The following is a 23,990-nucleotide window of genomic DNA, read 5'->3' on the forward strand; positions in this document are numbered from 1 at the left end:
CTCCTGTCTCTTTTTCTGCCAGTGGTGAGTGCTGGCTACCTTTTTTTTCATTACTGAGTTCTTGGACTATGGCGAAAAAAATCCTGGTGACAGAGTTAGTACAAGACAGAGGCATTTCCAAGGCAGCATTTCAGCTACTGTGGGAAAGGAATTTGCAGGTGGCTTCGCGCTGTTTCACACGTCCCTGGATTAGAGATAATGAGGAAACAAGCGGTAGAAACAAAAACCTGAGCAAGGTTGAGATAAAGAAAATTGGCTGCAGTGTTAAAGATGAGCTTTAGGGCAGTGGCCAATTGCTGGCTGGCTCCAGGCACGTGTCTGAGGGTCTCTAACTGATTGTATGACAGATTTGGGCGCGTGGACAGCGTGTGGGGCTATGGGGAAAGCACATGTAGTAGTGAAAAAGGGCAATAAACGTCTCCTGTTTAAGAGCCATCAGGAGTCTGTGTCTTGCATCCCTTCAAACTACCATCTTCTTTATTCTTTCCTCTTCTCTTCTGAAACACCATTAATATGCAATAAACACTTGGTAGTCATTTCAACTCTACACAATTGGAAGTAAATGAAGCTGAACCATATTACATGAAGAAATACAACCCCCTCACTCTTACTACAACACAAGCTTCTGAAAGATGGTGCAGAGCTGTTGGAGCCAGTGGCTTTGATTGTACAGGAGAAAATGTAAGGGAACAGATGGTGTTACTACCTGCAGGTGAAAAATGGTGGACCTTCATCCTCAGTCCACATTCATCTGACTGGTTAACAGACTGCTGTTTGAAGCCTTGCATTTGTTCCTCTCGCCTGATCTTTTCTTTTTTTTTTTTTTTGTCTGAGTAAAGAGAGATTTGCTTATTGGCATATCCAAGACACTTGAGTTTTATTTTGCTTTTTACATAATAAGTTCTTTGTCCTGAAAGCAAAGAAATGTGATGACTATAGCTTTTGTTCCAAGATCTGGGCTGAGTTTTGGGCCATTAAGACTCTTTCCAATTGTAAGATCTCATTCCCTCAGGCTTTCTATGTAATGGGTGATAAAGGAGTTGGAAAGCAAATTTATTGCCTCTTTTTCTTAAAGGCCTTCCTTTTCATCCTCGACAGTGGTAACGGGACCTTTACGCTGATGCTATTGGGTTTCTCCTGAGTGTCTTATTCTTCAGTGTCATTAACAAGATAAGTTATCCCTTCTAAAATCTCCTCCTCCTGTTCACTTTCAAGGTCATGTTTTTGCATGGCTTCAGTGCTAATGTGCAGAAAGTTCCCACCGAGCATATGGAAACTCTACGGACTGTTTTGGAGTAGGACTGCATTTATTTGTCACGGATCTTCAGGTATTTTTTCTGTGGGTATCAGACATTACAGACAGTGAAAAATTTCCAGTGAGCCTAAAAGAACTCAGCCGCTTTTATGTCATATGATATTCCCCTTCTTCCTTTTTCCCACATTTCTGCTTCTCTGTCTGCAGTTTGGAAGCCCATTTGCATGGCATTCATGTTTCTAGTGAGAATTATTTCTGATGATTTCATAGTTTCAATAAGGACTTTGAGGAATGGCTGAAATCTCTTTGCACAGGCTGAAGCAATTTCTATTTGTAGACAGTCTTTGCCTAGTTAACAATGATACAGCAAATTCCTAATTCGCTGCCAATAGTGAATGAAAAAGATCAGTCTTTTTAGAAGACTTGAAAAAATCATTGTTTTTTTTCACATTCTAAGGACTTTGCTGTCAACCTATGGCTTTCAAGAGCATAGTGCCTCTTCAAGGAGGGGATGTATTCAGGGAAATGCCAAAACTGCACCCATTTTCCCATGCATGTAGTCTAGCAATGAAGAGTGATCGACCATTAGAGGTGAAAAGGGCGCACAGCTACACTGCAGAAAGATTTCAACCTTCCTGAGTCTAGGATGTAAGCATACGGTAAACAGATTTCCCACTTTATTTGTGGAATAATAAACTCTGCTCCGATTAAGAAAAATATAAAAGCCAAAAGTCTTCGTACCTCCTGAGGGAGGACACAAGCTCAATGCAGCTGGATCCAGGTATTTTCCCCCTGGAAGAGTATCTGCCCAACAGAGTGCACTGTGGGGATTCCTGCTTTCTTCTCAGGCATCCACAGCTGGGGATGGCTGGAGACAAAGGCTACTGCTTTGCAAAAACCTCTGAAGTGCCAATGCTAATTAATGCCAATGTGTTCTGGGGACAGGAATCCTCTCTTCGTTGTACACATCCAGTCCCCGTGCACACAGGCCAGGGCCTACAGCCAGTCCTGCAATACAAATGTCCCTTCACAATCATAAAAGCATGGGATTGCAAAACAGTCCTTGAGAACAAGAGTGGCAGGAGGATTCACCTCTGTACTCGTATGGCAGCAGGCAGCCCCAGCTATTGCCTTGCCCTCTCCCTGGCCACTTCTCCTTGGCAGTGTTGAACAAGGAGAAGGGGCAGAGCACCCAGCAGGTCGAAGCAGGCACCACGCACCTGATGCTCTGGCTGCTTGCTTCCCCCTGCAGTAAGAAGAGTAGTTACACTGTGCTCAGTCAGCACTCTGACACTCGCATATACATGGTGTAACTAAGAAGAATACAGAAATGCCCTAGCACAACACAATTCCTTTTCCCTCAACCATGATTTAGCCAGATGAGAATGCTAAATCTCTGAGACACAGAAGTAAGCCTCTAATGCTTCATCATTTGCTCTTCTCACAGGATGCATTGTCCTATTCACATCATAAAAATTTAAAATCATGTTTTTAATTAACTAGAGCAACACAAGTATGACTTCTTGGTCACTGCATTTATGCAGAAGCCAACATATTAAATCCGCTTGCTTCTAAAATACTAAATTTCTGAAGGTACTGCATGTTACAGGACTTGTGATAGATAGATTTTCCTTTAATATATTATTACTGTGATAGCGGTTGCTTTGCCTTCAGAAGGACCAAAGCAGCATAATTCAGATGGATGGAAATACACAGACTGTGATTTTCAAAGTGGCCTAAGGGACTAAACATCTCCGTATAGGCTGGACGCTTTCCCCTCCAATGTTCTTTTGGCACTTCTGTACTTCACTAAGAATATGCTATCGCAGCGATGTTTAAAAGGATTTTCAAATCAGAAAGCTAGCCTGCAATTGGGAATGCTGGGGGAACACATAAGCAAAGGGAAAATGGGAAAGTATTTCATGTTTTGAGATTGTCCTAAATCAGGCTCGATGGCAATGACAAAGCAAACACTGAAGCTTGGCTTTGGTTTATCATTAGCATGCAAAACAGAAGAAATGAACAGATAAGCTACCCTGTGAGCAGTGATAAAGGGGCATTGCCAAACCCTTGTAAATGTTGTTTAACGTGTTATCTTTGAAAATAGTTCTTTATGAACTTGAATCTACATTGTCTTCTCTCATTACATTTTTCCTCATTTGACTGAGCAGCCTCCATCCTTGAGCTCATCCCTCTTCTGTCACCCCCCACCCCCACGCTCATTCTGCTGGAGCATGAAATGAACAGAGCTTCATTTGTTCACCCGCGCCGGCACCAGCAGTCATGTCAGCGCAGCAGAAGCAGCAGCCCTGCCTCCACAGCGCTGGGTGAGGGGACATCTTGCGTTTCCGGGAATCAGGCATCCTAATTAACCGCTGCTCCTCCGAGAGAGCAGCTACTGGTTCTGGGGAGGTCTCAAGTAAGCAGGGATTTCATTTTTTTTTAAAGGAAGAGGCACTGAAAACAGTATTTTAGAACTGCTGCATATTCAGAGAGATTTAAAAGATGTGCTATGAGAAAAGAAAAGCGTTCAAATTAGGGCTTAAACTGCACTGGCACGTTCTCCTACGTAATCGCTGGTACAGCCTAAGCTCAAGCCAGAGCATCTGCTTTCTTGAAGCTCCACCCATGGACTCCCATTCCTTTGTACCTATGCACACGTGGATTACATATTGTATATATTTATGATATATAAAAAATAATAGGTGTCTGTGCCAAGTTCTGCTTTCTCTCTTGCTGTCATGCAACTTACAAGAGCACAGGCTTCAGTCCTCTGCTGTGCTCCAGGCACGCATGCAAGAGAATGGCTTTCATGAGCTCAGTAGTTCAGCTGAACCATGCAGTTCAGCTTGCCTGCCCCTGATCTTTGCAGATCCTCATTTTTCTGGTAGCCTGGAGCCTTCTTCATTTCCAGCTTAAAAGTATTCACTGTTTACACTCAAATGTCACTACCCAGTTTGCTCTTGTTTGTGGGTGGACAAACACCTTACCTTACCTACTTACAGAGGAACCTTATTCATGTTCTATTCTTCCTTCCTGGGATACAGAAATCAAGCTCTTTCAGCTTCTCCTTCCCAGATAATAAGAAACAGAGAAACCAACAGTTGGAGGGTTTTTTTTTGCCTAGTGTTTTCCACAAGCTTGAATTGACTTGCCTTGAGTATGCCTAGCCAGAACCGTGCAAAGTATCACAGGTGAAATCTCAGTTGAGGCATGTATTAATATTTTCTTATCTCTGCTGGGAGGCAGGCCATCAGATAAATCCTCCAAGACCTCCAATTTTCTCTCCTTTATGTCATCCTCATGTATTTCATATCCTTCTCTTTTTTTTTCCCCCAGAGAACAGTAGCCCTTTGTGGTAATATTTCAGGCAGCTTGCAGTGCCTAGGTAGAGAAACACCCATTCGTATTCATGAGGAGATGAACCTGCCTTGGTAAACATAGAAATCTGCAATCTGAACTCTTGAGAGTGCTACATAAACCAAATCTATCTGCTTCTGAAGCTGTTATTACACTAACTTTTTTATTTGGAGTACTTTCTCCTAGTTGAATGTTCTGATTGTTGCCAGTACAGTTGTCAGCCTGGTTCTTCCTTACTCTCCTCCCCTCTTCTGCTTTACTTTTTCTTCATTGTAAACCTCTGTAGAAAGGCTATCATCAGTTTCTGTAAGGTGGGGAGATTTTCACAGAGTCTTAAGATCAATGTAAGGATTAAACCTGTTGTCAGAACAGGTTTAATTTAGAACAGGTAATGGGTCTGACTCACACCATGCTATTCATGTAATTCATCCCTGATTTGGAACAAGCTTACTTGTTTACTTATGACCTGAAAATGTCTGAAGCCAAATTATATATATAGCATTTTAAAAATATTTATAATGTTAAGAGTGGTTATAAACATCTCCAAAGTCCCTCGAGATGAAATTGTGATGCACACATTCACAATGATACATTTCTGCCTGAAACCTGTACTGAACACCTACTTCACAACACCTACAGTGCTGCACGCAATGCTTTCATGCACGTGTTCAAATGGCTGACTGTGGCATGCTTCTCCCAGGTTTTCAGAAAGGATTGCTTCTAAAAGAATACACCAAAGAGCAGAACTACTCTGTGATCCAGAAGAGGCTTTGGTGAGATTAGATTCCTTCAGCACTTCAACATCTTTATCTCTGACCTTGCAGGTAAGAAAACATCAGTCGTCAGCTTCAGCAATGAGACCTATATGGCAGGATGAGCCGGCATGTGAGGAATGCGCGCAATGTTATTCTCGTCTGTGATCCAGAAATTGGCTTTAAGACTTAGTGAGAGAATAATCGCCCTGACCTTCGTTTGCAACATCTTAAAAAAACAGTCAGGATAGCAGGTGTCTACCATGTGCCGTCAGACACCAGCATGCAAGGAGAAAAATTTCACTGCTTCCCCTACACAGCACTGTGCTGAGCAGGGATTCAAAACAAGGAACCAGGGAGAGACAAAGAGGGAGCCACACGTCACTGGCAGTGTCAGAGCAGTCATAGCACGTCCTGCCAGCACTGCAACATGCCTGCTAGGAGGGAGGAAGCCTATCTCAACCACAATGACCCGGAGCTGGCTCTGGCGCAGTGGGATGTGGAAGGAGGAATAAAGGTAGCTGGACAGCAGGTTTCCTGGTACCACAACTGCATGTTTGGGGAAACAAGAAGAGGCAAGGATGGATCATTTGCTAGATAAAGTCTTGCAGCTCTGCAAAGCACACATTCCTAACTTGAAGCCTGTCTGTCTCATACGAGATAAATACCAGGGCATGGCTTAGCTTAGACCTAAAATCAAAGCATGCAAACATAGAAAAGATGGCAAGTTAAGTGTTTCTCTTGCAGAGCTGGGCCTCTCATTTACGAGGGGGTGAGCAATGGGAACCTTGCTGTTGTCACCACGGTGGACAGTGCGCCTGCAAGCACAGGCTTTGGAGGAAGCCCCTGGAACAGGCAGAGAAAAGGAAAATGACATTGAGGAGAGGAGAGCAGGTCAGCAGATAGCTGACGATTACAGACTGCCCTGGAGAACAGGACAGCAAGACGGTGATGCTACAGGAGAGTCGCAGCAGCAGAGGAGCGGCCGCGCTGAAGCGCTCAGGAGCTGTCCAGTGCCGTCACCGCCCGGCCCCGCGCCGGCGTGCTCAGCCTGCAGCCGAAGCCAAGTGATGCAACGCAAACCACCACTTTTAAATAAACATCTATGAGCAAATAAAAAGTCAAAAACGGGCGGTTAAGAATGAGACAGAGGATGCTTGATCCTTTTGGGTTCAGCTTGGCAGGCTGCAGGTGCCAGGCTGTTAGTACTACATCTGTGCGCTACCATGCAAGGGTTCAGTAGAAGGGAAAAAAGGACTGAACGATGCGCAGGGCTCCCTATTTTTCTATTCTATTTCTCTTTCTCAATGGGATGCTTGCTTTCTTTCACAAAGGAATTGCAAAGCAAAGGGACAGATACAGAAGACTTGGGCATTATAGAATCCCATCTAGTCAAAACAGAACGTGCAGAGGTGTTTGATGCTGTACGTCATGACACAGAGGCACTACTCCTCAAGAAGAGCAAATGAGAGATGCTCAGGCTAGGAGCTGACTTTGAAACCAGCTCCCAGAAGTTGCAATAATAACCTCTTGCGACATGGCTACTAATCCTTTTTTTGTAATCATTCCAAGCTATTTAGGCATCACTTCCCCCTACGCTGTGTCAACAGCAAAGTGACACGGTGTTTAGGGTCCGTAATACTATAAGCCTGTAAAGAGTAAAAAAAAAAGTCACACCCTTTATTCTTCTGGCTGTAGAAATACACGGGCAGCTTGCTTATTTCTTGCCTCAGTGCTCCATACTCAGAGTTCTCAAGAGATAAGGCGAACTCTTCTAGATATCACCGTATTCATGTGTATTGGTTTCTTTTGAGGTGCAGCTACTATTATTATCAGAACGTGAAAAAAGGTCAAGGATATTAGTGCGTCATGATTTTTCCTCCATGTATTTCTACAGTTCAGTGCAGATTATCCTTTATCGCCAGTTGGACTTGTATTGCTTAACATTTTTCTTGGTACCGGTCATAGAGAACCTGATGGCCTTGTTAAGCTAAATTTATACTGGCAAGACTCCTTTGTCTACTTCTGACTTCCAGCAGCAGGATGAGGGAAGAAAAAATGTCTAATTTGTTATTTAGCAAGATACAAGCTATGAAAGCATGGCCCTGCAGCCACTTGGTATGTAAGCAACTCAGTGTTTTTTTTGGGGGGTGAAAAGCTTTCTCAACTTAAGACAGGTATTTTCTGGACACTGGTACCTCTGAACCAAAAGTTGCCAGGCTTTTTCCTTTCCTGCAGCTTCCCCCTTAATCTAAACTGTTCTTTCTTGCCACTCCCTCATCCTGTTTCCCCTTTTAAATCAGTGGATATACACCAAATACAACAGGCTCCATATCTGCACGCCACTGCAAGCCTGACTGAATCCTCAGAGCTCAAGTCACAAATATGCAGCTTAACATGAGGTTTCCTGACTTGGTCCTCAAGCAATGGTTGTGCCTTTGCTAGCTATTTTCTCTTTAGTGAAACAACTGCCCACAATGTGGTAGGATCTTGCAGGTGACAAAAAAGGCAAGCCATGATCTGGAAAAGCTAGCCCACAACTCTACAGACCTTTTCCGAACAGTGATTCAAAGCTCACCAATAGGTCAACCCTAAAATAAGAAAGTGTGAAGCAGGCTACCTGCAGTGTTTTCTCATAAACTTATTACAGACAGAAACATTGGCCTCTGCACAGTATCAGCAGAAAACAAAACAAAACAACAACAACAAAAAGAACAAACATTACTTATACCAAATCCAGAAGGCACTGCTGAAGAAAGCTCCCCTAAAGATGATTACAATGCTGGAGCATGTCCTAACCAGCAGACCATTGACTGCATCTCAGAAAGCTCATATAAGAACAAGACGGTGAATGCTGAAAGGTCGTCATGCTTTCATGCTTAGAAATAAAAAGCTCTGAAGCAAAATGACTGCTCACAAGTATATAAAGAACACTAGTGCAGTGATGAGGAGTGCTCTCAAGGTCACATTCTGAAAAGGTGAGATCCATGTAGAAAACCATTTATTCAAAAATAAAGCTGCATTTGCACATGCAACCACCACAATAGCAATGAAACCAGAGGTGTCTCAAACGGCAAGGGGCGTGCCACACACACACGTGAAATCACCTAAATAGCTCCATGCACAGCTCTCACCCTTTCTGTAACCACCTTGCCTTGCATATAAGCCAGTAAGTAATCAGGACAGTACTTAGCACTACTTAGTGAGTAATTTTTCTATAAATGTGCTTTCATGCTCACAAATAAGACGCTATGTACATTTATATATGTATGTATCTTTTGTGTTAGAGAAGCAATTGAGAAATTTATTGACCTGTGGCAAACAGAAAGCTTGCTGCGTATGACTATCTTCACTGTCTTAAGGATCTGAGAAATGTTTTGTGGCTTGGACTTCCTTTCTCATCTAAAGCAAATGCTTAAGACTGTGAAATTCTCATGACTCAACATAAACACAGGGGAAATTGATAGTGCTGTCTCATTGAATTTGGGGCGCCGTGTTACCAGTTGTCTTTTGCTATGAAAGTGCAGAGAAAAATGGCCAAAGATGTCTCTGTGACTGTTACAGGACTGGGGTTATCTTAATGGGCTTCAAAAAAATATGAGCAAGAGGTGGCAAAAATTAAAATTTGACGGAGAGGGTGATCCAAACAGATTGGAAGATTTATTCCCTACCACCTGTGAGGCAGCCCACAGACTGCACTAGTGCTAGTAAAAAGGAAAAACCAACCATCCTCTCAAGAACATCCCATGGTACGTTTGGCTCTGCCAGCTATCATTGGTAGCAGGTTTTAACTCCCCTCCTTAAGCAGTCTCTTGGGTTATGGTCAGTGGATTGCAAATAATCCTAGTGTTCCAAGCCATTTCCAAGATGACAGAGTGGGTGAGGAAGTGGGATGGATTGATGCAGTAAGTTACAAAAGCTAATAACAACGCTAGGGCCAAATGTGCTGACTGACTGAGGCAATTGTGCTGTCAGCCCTCAGGGAAGCCAAGAGTTTGAAGGGGAGGAAAACCAGGAGAGAAGTGCTTGCCCACACATCCTTTCCAGAGGCTGAGACTGGAACCAGGGCTCTGAGCCTTGCCATTCTTCTATTACCAGCAAATTAACTGGGAAATATACAGGCACAGGGCTTCTCTATGATGCCCCTGCCTGCCCGAGTCACGCAGGGGTTTATAGCTACCTGTAAAGAGCTGTACTGCAGGTTTCAATCTGGCCACGAAGCCATGCTGACGCCCGTGTAACTGAACTGCTTCAGTATTTAAGAGACAACCAGGCAAGGCAAATGACCCACAGGACTGAACTGAAAAGACTACTGTCTTTCAGGAAAACAGCACATGTGTTTCATGTCATCACAGGACCTGAAAATTGCTTTGTGTTTGCTGAGCGTCTTCTCATGGCAGCTATGCCTTTAAGGTCTTTGAAACACTCAGCAAGCCTCCACTGCAAAAGGAGAGGTAAGATCTCTCTTACTTCCACACTGAGGGAATCCCAACACTCCGCGTCTTCGCACTGGAGAGCTTCTTGGATTTTGCTAAGCTCAAACCGTTTGCATTTTTCTCCCCAGTTCTGTCAGCAAGACCCCAGAGTTGCATATTGCTTACCCAGGTAGCAAAGGATATGCTGTTCCCATTACACGCTTCTAAAATGAACATGACAGGGATCTCATGGTAAATACTTTAATTAAGTACGTAACTCTGATTTCTCTCCCTAGCAAGGCATCTCTGTACATTGAACTTGGAGTTGTATGACATGAAAAATGTTATCATATAAGAAAACTGTGTCATAATCACAAAATCCAAAGTGGCTGAAATTAATACCAGAAGTCCTGAAGCTCTGAGTTGCAGCTTTTCCATACTCTACTTTGGTATGTGTAAGATCCTAGGAAGAGGCCAAGTTATCAGTCCGTAACTGCATTGCCCTTCTAGATTGTACTGAATGTCTTTGAGGAGAGTTTGCCAAGTTGCTTGTCTCCCTCACGAGAAGATGTGGTCTTTAGGCTTGACCTATCACATGCAGTATGTTACTTTAATCATAACAGTCTTTGCTTTCAGTGATTCAGTGAATTTGGAACTATGTAAAATGTCACCACCATCTAAAGCCCAGCACTCTTCATGCCAACATATTTTTGAACGAAGTGTTGTATGAGATGGAATGACTCTTGCTTTTTACTTGGAAAAATTATCTCAAAGCCTTTTCAGTCCAAATTGTGTTTAATTGCCTCAATCCCTCTCATTGCTCTGAGCCACATTCTTCTCCACAACACCAACCTAGCTAATGCTGTTTCCTCTCCTCCACCATCACACTGCAGTCCATGTAACTGTAGACGGCTATCAAACTTCTTTTTTTGTCCAAGGTACACATGCTTCATATCTATAATATTTCCTCTTATGTAACTGACATTTTATTCCAGGTTTGCAGAACTGAAAATGTGAAGCGTCTTCCTGCCCTGTAATGTTGCTAACTATTCATTTTCTCTTCAAATGTGCTAAACACTTTTTTATTGGTGACAGTGGGAATGGTAACGATGGACTTGTGCAACAGTCTGTCTTTCTTCTGCAGAGCTACAGGTTCCAGATCAAAGGATCCCAACTTCTTGGCACACACCGGAATGCCACACCAGTGAAAATCTTCATAACAAGCAGGGAGCTGCCCGAGGCCTACTCAACTCACCTTACTTGGCCACGGCTACAGAAACAGCAGCTGCTGCTCACTGACAGAGAGGTTATAAAAATAAGACACTGGTCACTGAGCCACAGCAGAATGAAAGAGCAGCAAACACGGTCTGGGTAGGAAGCAAACAGGGAAAAAGAGCCTAATAAAATATAAATATAAATCCTATATTTTCAGGGAAGTAAATGTCAAATACTGCCACAAAAAAACAAACAAACAAACAAAAACCAACAAGAATAAAAGAGCGCAGGACAAGAACAGTGGATGCAGCAAGGTCCTGCCCCTGGTACCTACACATGCTACCCATCTGATCCTGTTCAGGAAAAATTCAGTCCCAGTTGAGATACATCAACTCCTCCCTAGGCCTATGCAGGTCAAAGCAGTGCAGCTATACAAACTTCAGGCCAGCACAATAAAGTTCAAATACTATCTTCATCTCACTTTAGTCACAGATGAAACACAGATGAGAAGACAGAGCACCTCCCTGCCAAAAGCCTTTCAAATATATCTGTCAGCAAACACACAAACCTGCTCTGGTGTAGTGAGCTTTTAACAGATAGCCAACAGTAGCCTGGACTGCACCAACAGAGGTGAGGCCAGCGGGTCAAGGGAGGGAGGCAAGTGTCCCCCTCTGCTCTGCTCTCATGAGGCCTCACTTGGAGTGCTGCAGCCAGGTCTGGGGCCCCAGGCACAAGAAGGACATGGACCTGTTGGAGTGAGTCCAGAGGAGGGCCACAAAGATCAATAGAGGGCTGGAGCTCCTCTTCTCTGAAGACAGGCTGAGGGAGTTGGGGTTGTTCAGCCTGGAGAAGAGAAGGCTTTGGGGAGACCTCATTGTGGCCTTTCAGTACTTTCAGGGGGCTTATAAAAAAAGATGTAGAGTAACTTTTTCCACAAGCAGGTAGTGACAGGAGAAGGGGGAATGGTTTTAAACTAAGAAAAGGGAGATTTAGATTAGATGTCAGGAGGAAATTCTTTACTCAGAGGGTGGTGAGGCACTAGAACAGGTTGTCCAGAGAAGCTGTGGATGCCCCATCCCTGGAAGTGTTCAACAGTGGTAACAGTGATCACTCTTTCTCCAGCAGTAACACTCCTGCCAAATAAGAAACAGTGAATTATTTGCATCATCTTGGGGAAAACAATTAACTATGGTTTCATACCATTGTAACGCTACACTTTATTTTTAGCTAACTGCTGTTTACTCTCCAATACTTCTCCTTTGTCCTTTCCTAGCATGCTCTTGAAATGGGTACGGAAATCAATAGCATTCACAAATAGCAGTGCTGTGCTTCACCACACTTTGGAACTTGAATATTCTTAGTTAACATTTCACACAGGCATTTTTATTTAGTAGTATATCGGAAAAGAACTAGTCAATAAAAACTGCATATGCAGACAAATTTAAAGTACAGTAACAAAGTTCTGTGGAAAACCTTCCACGGGAGTGATACCACGGAGCAGAGAGAAGATGGAGAACTGCAGAGCTTTGCTGTTTCAGACACTGAAGTTCATGGGTCATTCAGATCTCCTGTTGTTATGGCCATTCTTTTTTTAATTCTCAGGCTAAAGCTTATCTGAAAAGGCAGCAGCAGAGTCTAAAACCATAGCTACAGGAGCATCATGTCGGAGAAAATCAGGCAAGCAGAAGGAAGCATAATCTGACATTCTAGCTGCATACTAACACTCCTGCTTCCCCCTCTTCAGAATCCACAGATTGCCAAGTACAGAAAGGATGAGGTACCAATACCTACTTAGATGAGCTCATTAAAATCTGAGGTCATTACAAATCTGCTGTATTTTTTTTTTTCACAAACACATGTTCTGACATGCCATTTAAACTGGAATCGAGCTTTGCAGTAATACATGTTATTTAAGAACATCACAGATTTCTGAAAGTAGCTACAAAGCAAAATCTGTTTGGAATTGCTCAGTTTTGTGCACCAAGGTTTCTGCATGAGTTGGCAGTTATATTTACATTTTCTATTTATACAGCAACTTACATCCATGTTTTATAAACATGAAGGAATAAACTTTGTAACTGCCTTGTGAAACACATCACAATTTTAGAAGTGACAAAACTGACACAAAGAAAGGGATAAATGCCTGGATAAATGCCTTGTCTAGGATCAAGATAGCAAGTCAATTAATAGCAGGCATTTATACTTTTAGAGATGAAGCCTTGCATCTGTGCCTTCTTTGCATATAAAAACAACCACTTATCTTCAGTCATAAGATTGGCTGTGTCATACAAGCTTTTATATAGCACCAACTTATCCATGCAGCAACAAAAAGAGCAAAGATGAAAAAGAAATCAGTTCAGGACAAACCAAATGCAATCAGAAATCGGCTTTCTTGTTTTTGTATGAAGGCAACCAAAATAAATGAACAAAAATCTCAAAACAAATCAAACGGTCAGTTTAACTCCAGACCCAGAAGCTATACTTTTGGGATACAGTGGCTCAAACCGCTTTCAACATCTCAGTTTTGTAACTTATGTTTCAAAATTAGGCTCAGGGCATTTCCATCCTTCCTTACTGAGGCTGTTCCCTATCTCCCAAAGAAGCAGCTGAAGTGCTCGGCCACAGCATGACCCTTTTCCAGTGAGGGACCAGAACATCTCCAGAGAGAGCCCTCTGCCCTAGGGACTGGGACTCGGGACCGCTAGGCAAAGTGGTAAGTACCCCTGGTCTCCCACCACGTTAGCTGATTTTCTGGTAGGGAGGGTTGTTTCCACCCCACAGACTAGAAGTTTTACTTCACAACAAACTATTGGGCAAATGCCATCTGCATTCATACTTCTGAGATGAACTAAACTTCCACAGAAACATAACTGCCTGGCAGGTGTTGATTGAGCTTGTTTCCCCCACCCTCCTTCAACTCCTTCCTGGAAATAGGTTAGCTCTCCAGCTACACAGCTAGCCAACTACTTCAAACATGCCTAACAGGCATCACCAAGTACACAACCTGCCAGTTCTTAACAGTGAAGTTTTACGAAAGCCCAGAGAAACCATTATAACTGTGCTAACACAGCCATGTGGGAAGCAACAGGGGTGGGAAGCAGGGAACTGATGGATTTTGTGAAGGAAGAGCAGGGTAGGATAAAAAAAAAAGTTACTGGCAAATGAGGTGTATCACCGATCCCCGCTTTGGGTTATATATTCTGCAATATGGTAGCGTGGAGCACTGCAGGGGACTGGCTTCTCATCCCAAGGTTCATTCTCACAATTTCTAGTACTGTCCGAAACCTTCAACAGCCCCACTGCTCTTCATTACCTGATTATTTGTATCTTACGTGCTACAAAATATGAGAGTATGTGCCCTTGTTACCTTTAAGCACGTTAACACATTGCTGAGATTGGGCTTTTATCTGCTAATGGTTTATTAGATCTCTGACTTCTTCCCAGATATCACCGTGTGCTGCTTGCTGTGAAACTCCAGCAAGTACTCTGTCTGGCATCTAACGCCCATCACAACTCACGTACACATAAAGCATAATTAATCACTCAGGAATTATACATGTGGTCTGCAGACCACTTAGCACTGGCTTAAAACCCCCTCCAGTGTTTAGCAGAAGACTGTTAAGGAGCTAGGGCTACAGGGCTCAGGCTGGCATGTACAATGAAGTAAAGGTGCTTTGCTTAGAAAGAGAAAGAATCTGGAGTCGGCTAAGGATGAAATACTGAAAATTACTAATTTGTGTGTGTGTAGTTCAGGTTTTGATTCTATATGGTACCTTCAGATAAGGCCTTACTTGCATTTTCTCACTTTGAACAGAGAAGACAGATGTATCTCACTAATCATTCTTAGGAGACTCCCTGACTATTTGACTTGTGAATTTTGTAGGAGAAATTAATTCCTTCAAAGTATTATCACTGAAACTTAAAGTTAAAAAAAAAATAAAACACAAATATCTGTTGATGTTATACTCTGGAGATGTGTGCTTCTGCAACACAATTTGATCTAAATTAAATATTAAGAAGATTAAGTATCACGTAGTTCACATTGATTTATAACAAATCAGGCATTTCCATCAGTGTACCATACTAATACTGTGGTTGTGGTAATAACATGCAGTCACTGTCTACGTCAGTTAGTAAGACCTTGCTGGGTTCCTTGTTTATATGGTACTAAAGTCCTACACGATCTAAATGAGTCACTGACCTCTTACAGCAGCAGTAACAGGCATACTTTGCACTCGCACGGCTCCTTTCATCTCAGGGCACTTCTGAAACACGAATTCTCATTACGTTCCCGTGACACACAGGTAGGCAGGTGTTCCTGCACACTTCAAAGCCAGGTGGACTGTGTGCAGCTCAACGAGGTTATGTAACTTGGCCCAAATCCCCCAGGAACAGCTGGGAATACGAGCTCTCCAGTTGCTTGTTCTGAATGTCCAGACAATAACACTTACCCAAAAAATGAGCTTCATAAAGCATTAATCAAAATGTTTAACCCCCTGCCAGGTTTGGGAATGGCATGGACAGAAGATAAGCTCACTAATTCTTTTTGATACATTATTCATGACTTGTTCTGCTTTTCTGGCAACCCTCTTTTTTTTTGTTTTCTTAGGGAAAACAAACAAAAGAAATCCATTCAAATACAATAAGAAGGTTTGTTTTTCAAGCACTTATTGAAAAAAAAAATCTAGTATGTTTAGCACCTCCCTTATGGCTTGGCTGTTTGAACCCAGCTACTGAACTGTGTGCAACATACAGCAGCTTCTCTGCGGGACAAGAACACGCCGTGATCTCAGCAGAAAGCAGCAGTCAGACTCCGCTTGGTTAGGTTCAGTTTCCAAGCAGCTGCATGCCACTGAACATTATGTCTGCATACCTAATAGTTTTGTTTGTAAATAAAATTGCCCAACCAACTGCTAGTGACATCGGTTGAAACGAATGGTTCAGGGCCTGGTGATACTATTCTGTGATTGTAGCTAGAAAGGAAAAAACTTACCGTTTCAGTGGATAACTACGGGACAACTGCAGATAGGCCTGCACTGAGGGTTCAGACTATTTTCCAAATACTGCTATTTGTCTGTCCTTTGCCATTCTGTGAGCAGCAGTTATCAGCCACACTTGCAAATAGCGTTTCATCCTGCTTAAGGCTGACCGTGCATTTGTGAGAAAGTTCTTTAACTAATTTGCACCTTGTTTTCTCCCCTTTATAATAACACTAATGCAAATGTACACATAAATTACAAATTAGGCCATCATAACCTACGTGAGCAGCTTTGACACTGTTTTAAAAAGAAAATCAATGGAAGTGGTAACAAATTTTTGAGCTCACAGGGTAACAGCAGTGTTATTTGCTGGGTAAGTTGTTTGAGGTTGTGCTCCACTCCACTGCATGGGAGCAGTTAATCTATTTACTTCCAAGCAAGTACATCTAACAAAATTTTCCATGGGAGCCAGGATTTTTAATGAAAACTCTGATCTACAGCAACCAATTATAGTGAATCTGGGAATAAGATGTTGAGAGCTGAATGCTCTCACTAGCCGAATGAAGGGGAAAATCTCTCTTCTGGTGGTGTTAAGCTCTTTGGATGAAAAACTCTGTTGTGTCTATTTGTCTGTATGTGTGTGTATACGTGGAGATAAATACATATCTGCATGTGCATGCCTACATGCACACATTCGTGCAGAAAAGGAGAACTGAACCAAAATATTTGGGATAATTTTCCTGAAGGCCTTACTCTCAGCAGAAAACTTCCTAAAAGCTTTGCTGTACTGTACATAAATTGTAAGGGAAATGGTGGATTAGAAATGGTTTACTTCACTAGACTTTTTAGTGATTTACCTGGTCACACATCAGGAGTGCTTTTTCTGGTAGGAAAAAAAAAAACAACAGGTATTTGTCTAAGAAGGTTTTATGAGGTGAACAGATGAGGTTAGATGACTAGACTGGAAAAACTCTGTCATATAGCCTTGGCCTAAAGCGTTATTGGATTAGGGTCCGAGGGTCACCAGGAGACATTTCACTGCCTATAGTGGTGCTGGAACAGACTGCAACAGATGAGCTTATCAGTTTTCATGAGCACTGCTCCAGCATTTTTTACTTTCCACAAACTAAACAAAATTGTCATGGGAGATGTATCATATAGGGCAAGGATGACAATCACAAACTATGTTCTGCAAATATTCTATATCCTTCCTGTAAATCTCCCACAAAGAAGCAAGATATCTAGAGACAGCAGCATACCAAGGATCTGGCAGCTTCCTACTGATGCTGGCTGTTGAACAAAACTTCAACACCTAGAAAAGTCTCCCAGATAAAAAAAAAATTGAAATTCTCTGTTTCTCATTTTTCAATCCCAGGCTACTATTACTAGGTTTTGTTAAGAAGGCTCTGCTTTGAACGCTGCTTCCAAATACTCTTCCCCTTTGAGAGAGCAATGTACGAATACAACTTCTTAAAAGGGTTTATGATTTAGGGTATTTTTAAACACCTCTTCCTCCCTTTGCAAGTAAGGCATGTTCTCTGCCCAATTTTCTACAGTCACCTCTTACTTCCGACCTGTAGTTCCTGTCTCCTTCACAGCACTGTCCAGAGGGGGTAACTTCACTTCATGTTAATTTGGCTGCCATGATCATTCCTAGAAATCTTTTTTATCTGAAGCATACATTCACAGAAGGATGTACCGTAGCCTTTTCGGAGCTATCTGTTGGCACACCCATTCTTTTATGTTGCTTCCATTCAGGCCTGTTATTAAAATTATTACAGTTTTGGAGAGCAGAAACGTGACTGGCTCAGCAAGTCAATGTATTTTCAGCAATGTAAGTCTAATAGTAATGTCCTATAGGTGTAAAAAATAACTCCCTGTATTACATACAGGAAAATAAAATTACTGTGCTTGTTGTCTGTAAGGGGATCTCTTCAGATGTGGAGTAACTTGTCCCTGCCTCAGTTTCCAGATTTCCTTGGAGGTAAGTCTCCCATCAGGCTGGTATGAAAACCATCTTTCCAGTTTCCATTCCTGACTAAAGGTTTTCTGCAGTAGTCTCCCTGCTCACTGTTTTGTTTTTTTTTTTTTTCCTTTTTAATTAAGCACCTACCCACCCAGTCATCTGAGACAGCAGATACCCCAACTCCCCCAGAGGGGCCAATCCCAACCTATGACATGGCTATCAAACAAAAACCAATTTCTGAGACATTTTCTCCATGATGCTGTAAAAGTTAGATAAGATAGGTAAATAACATCCACATGTTAACATCCCTGCCATGTAACTCGTTCCAGGTCAGACCGAAGGGCCCTAATTTATAAAATTGCAATCTCTTACTTGCTAATTTTTCAAATTCTACTCTAGAGCATTCTGAAGTTGATGGGACGTTTTTAAGAGCTTGACAAGGATTTTGAACCAAGCTGACCTTGTATGAAGTAAACTGCATACATGCACCTGTCATACCACATTTGCTAAATAAACTGCTTTCAATTGAGCTTCTGTTATGTTTTTAATATGACATAGTTACCAGCATTTAAGCCCCGTTTTCCTTGTTGTCTCTACCTTTTGTTTCCCTTGTTTTCCCCCAGCTGTGATTTATAGAAGACTGGCTTACTAGGAAAGTACATAGTTGTTAGACAAAGATGGAATTGCATTTTTTTTAATATCATGGCTTACTCAAATTTAAAGGGAGCAAAATGATGTTAGGACAGCCATGATAAACACATGGTTGATGTTTACTGCTTTTCCTACCGCAATATCTGTCCTTTGTTTTTCCTCTTTACAAATCGGTGAAAGTACGTGCTCGGTTTCCGGTGTCTTTGCTTACAGAGCAAGGGAGCATGTGCCTATTCTGGTTAGAGAGCAAGAGCTTCTCAGCAAAACTGAGTGATTTAGGACAAGGCAGAAAGTGACACGAGATGCAATACTTACTGTGGCTGCCCATCTTAACGCTTGTGCAGCAGCATCAGTGCATTGTGCCCTATAATAAAGGGAGCCCCTATACATGTGCATGCCTGCCTGACACAGGACCGGGCCCTTACCTGTCATAAGCACCCAAGGGAGCGACCAGCGAGCTCTCCGCATCGCGATGCTACGCCAAGCAAGCATCCCTACGGAAAACCTCGGGCCAAGGGGGCGAGGGCATCAATCCCAAACCTAATCCGTGCTTCTCCCCGTGCTCTCCCTCACGGCGGGGGCCCTGTGCGCCAGGGGGGAGGCAGGGAGAGGCTTCACCTGCGGCCCCGGGGGGATGCGGAGCTGCCCCCCCCCCCCGGCTGCCACCTCCCCCCCGTCGGGAAGAGGGGACCCCGCCGCTGCGGCACCGCCGCGCTGGGGCTGCGGTGGGCACGGGGAGGGGAAAAATAGTAATAATAATAACAACAATAGTAAATAATAATAAAATTATAAATAAAGCAAGACCCGGCCGAACACATTATGTAATTTATTATATAATCTTGGGGAGAAAAAATATATATATATTTAGGTGGAAGTCGCCCTCCCTGTAGCCAGCTCCAGCCCCCGGGCTGCGCGCAGGGGGGAGCCGGGGGAGGGCGGCGGGGCCCGGCCCGGCCCGGCTGGGCTCGGCTGGGCTCGCTCGGCTCGGCTGCCTTACCTGCTCCCCGAAGTCGATGGCGATGTTGGTGATGCCCAGCGGGACGAGGAAGCGGATGAGGGGCCAGTAGTTAGTGAGCGCTGGAAATTTCACCATAGTCCCAGCTGCGCGGGGGCCCCAAGCGCATCTGCCGCGGCGGGAGACGGGCGAGGGGGGACGGCGGCGAGGAAGGATGAAAGGGCGCAGGAGGAGGAGGAGGAGGAAGAGGAGGAGGAGGAGGAGGAGGAGGAGGAGGAGGGTGGCTGCGTGTCGGTGCGGCTGGGCGAGGGGGGAGAGCAGCGCCGAGCCCCCCGGCACGGTCCCTCCCTGCCCGGCGCGGCGCAGCGCGGCGCGGCCCTGCCGGGTGCTGTCTGTGCCGGCTCAGCAGCACGCCCGGCAGATCAAGTCCATCCCCGCTGCCCTCCTCCCACACGACAGCGAGCCGCCGCCGCCGGAAAAAAAAAGAGGAGGGACACCGCCGGCCGCTCCTGCGGGCAGCGCTGCCATCCTCGGGGCGAGGGGGCAAGGGGAAGGGCGCGGAGCAAGCCCCCCCCCTCCGCCTGACGCTCGCCGGCGGCAGGGCGACGGCTGCAGCGCCGCGCAGGGAAACGCCGCCCTCCTCTTCCTCCTCCTCCTCCTCCTCCTCCTCCTCCTTCTCCTCCTCCTCCTCCTCCCCGCCGCCCCGGGGGGCCCGGTGCGGGGCGGTGGTGGCGGCGCCGCTGTCCCGAGGCACGTGTGTGTGACACACGGGCTGTGCTGCCGGAGGCTCGGGGGGAGAGAGCGGCACCGAGCGGCTCCTCCTGAGGAAGGAGAGCCCGGCGGGCTGCCCCATGCCCCGGCACCTGTCGGATAGTGGGGCACGGAGGGGGCTGACCCCCCAAAAACGTCGCCTTCCCAGCGGGTCTGCGGCCGCCCTACGCCCGCCCGGTGCCATTTTGAGGCGGGGGGCACAGCCCGGCATTCGTGACCCCAGCCCGGGTAGAAACAGAGCTGGGGGCTCCTCCAGGTCCTTCAGGCTTCATGCCGGGGCACTTGGAGAGCTACAGGAAAGCTGGGGGGCCGTAGCCAGCCATGCTCGTGGCTTTTGTCTGATAAAACACCCGAAATAAATAAATGGAGAATGTTTGCCAGCGTGATCTGTTTGCTCTCCAAAGCCTCTGCCTGAGATCTGGGCAAGGGGAAAGCATTCGTGGCCCAGCCCTGCACGCACGAGGGTCCTTGATGGCTGGGTGCTGGCATGGCTTTCTGAGCCACGGCCTTGGGAAACTGAGAGGCCCTTTCAGTGCAAGGTGTGGGAGGAGGAAAACAAAGCCCTTCTGAACACTTTGCGGAAGTTTTTCAGCATTTTAAATCTCGCAGGGGGATTTGGGGGTTTCCTTGTAATAGAGTTCCTCTGTAGCGTTTAGCCTGATGATATCACCTTTCACATCTCAAGACGATAAAGCTTAAAAAGGAGGGTTGGCAAGTATCTCAGGAAGGCCAAAGTCACGTGCAGCCTAAAATGTCCCTGTTCCTCAGGAGGGCGGTGGCCAGCGGGGGAGTGGTGGCAGCCTTCCTGACCATAAGACTTGTGCTAAAATGTTCACATGAGCTAGAGCCATTCCACATATTTTGGAGAGTCAACAGGAGGCAAGCTCTGAAGATCCTTAACAGGCAGATGGCTTGCTGTGGGGTGGGGTTGGGGCAAAGCCAGCCTCAGCTGTTGCTGGAGGTTTTATCCCTCCTACAGCTGGAGTTTGGCACACCTAGTAGTAGCCCATATGCAGGCATGTGGCCCAGCCTTCCTTGTGGACACACAAGATCAAACTCAAAATGTTTATGAGCCCTGTGAGGGTGCAAACCTGAATTTGTCTTGTAGATCAATTAACATGCCACAGGCATGGTGTCATGGGGATGAGGCAGTGGAGCAGTGTTAAGCAGAGGACAACAAACTGAGAAGCGTGGAGCAAGAGTTGCTTGTAATTGTGTAAGTGTGTCTTTGAATTAACAGCATGATAGTCTTAGTCTTCCAGAGGAAGATCCCCCTCTTTATCCTTCGGCAAACAGTATGCCCCTGAAGCATCAACAGGAGAATAAATTCAGAGCTCAGTGCCCCAGCACAGCCTGTGGTTGCATCCATATGAACGTTGTGTGATTATTTTTCAGGATGGTGTTGGAAAGTGCAAACTAATTTGTTTTCCAAAGAAAGTAAACTGTAAGCCCTGTTCAAGGGAGGTATCTAATCATCTCTAGACCTTGCTGGGGATCATGGGGTTTTGAACTAGTGGCTGATCCACAGGACAGCTTCAGACTGTGGCTGTGATGGGGAGCACTGAGTCCAAGCAACCAGGCTTATGTTAGGCTGGAGTAGAAACTCCAGTGTAGAGATAAAGGCCTTAGTGCCAGCTCCTTTGCTTCACTTGTTCGTTCGCACCAAGCTGGATTACCTACCTGTCAGTTTAGACAGAGCCTGTGTGTAGGCTTATGTGCAAGGCTGCAGAAGATCCATGTAGGTGGGCCCTTTCTTTGGACAGTTAATAGCTTTTGAAGACAAAACTGGATATATTCCAAAGCATTAATTTTCCTGAGATTGTATTTGGTTTTAGATAACTCTATTGTCAGTAACTAATTTCTTTGTGATAAGACTGGGTTTTATCGTGAGTGAGGTCATTTCTCATTGGCATGGGTCTGAGAAGAACCTGGAGCTGAAATTGTGGAACAACATTGTTCACAGCTCCATATTTTTCCATATTTTCTAGTTAAGTTTTGCTATTTTGTTTCAGTTTAGAGCGGTGTTTTTTGTTTTGTTTTGTTTTGTTTTAGGGGAAAGAAACATTTAGTGCTGTTCTTCAGCAGAGAAAATTGAAAGGGAAACCCCCAAACCATTTGTAAATATATGACTTTAACTTGCCATTTGAAATTTTCAGATGAGCTGATGTTTGAGGACTACCTCCTCGCATTCCTGGCAAAAACAAGCCACCACAAAATTAAATCAAAACATTTGAAAACTGAGCACATGGCTTACAGTAATAGTTATAAAGCATACACAGTGATCAATTATTTTGTCACAAAATTATGTTCAGACCTGGAAATACTAAGACACCTGAGTAGTTTAATGGAGTGTAACAGAAGCATATCCATTTGGGGATTTATTATGTATTTGTAAGGTAGTTGATCAGTGGGTAGTGGATCAGGCTTCTTACATCTGTAATTAATTACCATCCGATTAGGTCACATGAGAGTTCTGATTAACTTTTTATCTTCCTACTGCTTAAAGCAATAGAATAGTTTTAAGACTTGTTTACATTTACTTCATAACCTGTACAGGAATGTACTAAGAAAATGTTAACATAACTGATGCTTTCCAAGTCCCAGATATTAAAATTATTAAACTGATTTAATAAACTATTGGACTATTTTTTAGATTTGTCTGTCTTCTCATTCATGTCTTCTGTTTATGGGATGAATGTAGTTCTTGTATGCTTCTTTTCCAGTCCAGGTCATATTTACTGTTATAGAACTTAGTCCTTCAAATTTGTTAAAGAAACAAAATTGTGTTTGGAACCAAAGAACAAGGATGGCTTCTTACATCTTGAAGTCAGTAGTTTGCTCAGCTGATGAGCTGAGGAAATAGGTCATTTTAGCTGTCTTGGGCAAAAAACAGTGATTAGTAATCATTTCCTTTCTAGCATATTTTCTGTTACACTACATTCTTACTCATATACCAAACACTGTCTGTTTGTTTAATGGAATAATAAAGACACAGAGAGAACAGCGGGAAATAATTAGACATAATCTCTCTGCTTTAGATAGAAAAGATCTAGTCCAGGGATATCTCGAAACAGGGCAGTCACTGGAGATGGAAGTCCATGTGGACTGTGTACAGTTTTGTAATATATATTGCATACCATAATTCTCTGCAGTGGTTTATAGTATAAACGATGAAGCGATGAAGCATAGCAGCAGAAAGCTTCTTTGTGCCTGGTAGTGAAAGGTGCCTGTAATTTCTGCTTAAGCAACAGGGTCGAAGTCTGAAGATGTCCCCCCAGCAGACTGTATGAGGCAATCATACAATTTAGCTTTACTCATGCTATCAGAAACCTAACATGCAGGTCAGCACATGAGCTTTAACATGTGTTAAAGATTCACGGTCCTTTCCTGAACTTACAGCAGGCCCCTCACCAGAGCTACAAGATGGGTATCTTGAGAGGCCCCTGCTATGGTACTGCCTTGCTTCAGAAAGATGCCTCTATTTCGTTGTTGAGACTACTGCTAATTAGCTACCAGAGAAAATGAGTCTTGTGTTTTTTTAATCACTGTGCTTGGTCTTTCCATCCCCAGCTGGCTATTTAGCTGTCAACCTTGCTTTGTGGAGTTGCTGGCTCTCTTCCAAACCTTATCTTCTACCTAGGGTATTATTTTTTTCCCCCTTACAGTCTGCC

General features: G+C 44.1%; 1 protein-coding gene across 1 annotated transcript in view; it reads right to left on the reverse strand.

The window, feature by feature from the left end:
• The window catches only part of ANKH (ANKH inorganic pyrophosphate transport regulator), a 100,549-nt gene extending 80,334 nt beyond the window's left edge, over positions 1 to 20,215 (reverse strand). The window contains exon 1 of the mRNA XM_082754245.1: positions 19,591 to 20,215. Within this exon, the coding sequence (XP_082610371.1) occupies positions 19,591 to 19,686 (96 nt within the window). The 5' untranslated portion in view covers positions 19,687 to 20,215. The remainder of the gene's footprint in view (positions 1 to 19,590) is intronic.
• Between the last annotated feature and the right edge of the window lie 3,775 nt (positions 20,216 to 23,990).

The sequence above is a fragment of the Aythya marila genome, assembly GCF_965140915.1.
Source record: "Aythya marila genome assembly, chromosome: 2".
Taxonomy (NCBI): domain Eukaryota; kingdom Metazoa; phylum Chordata; class Aves; order Anseriformes; family Anatidae; genus Aythya; species Aythya marila.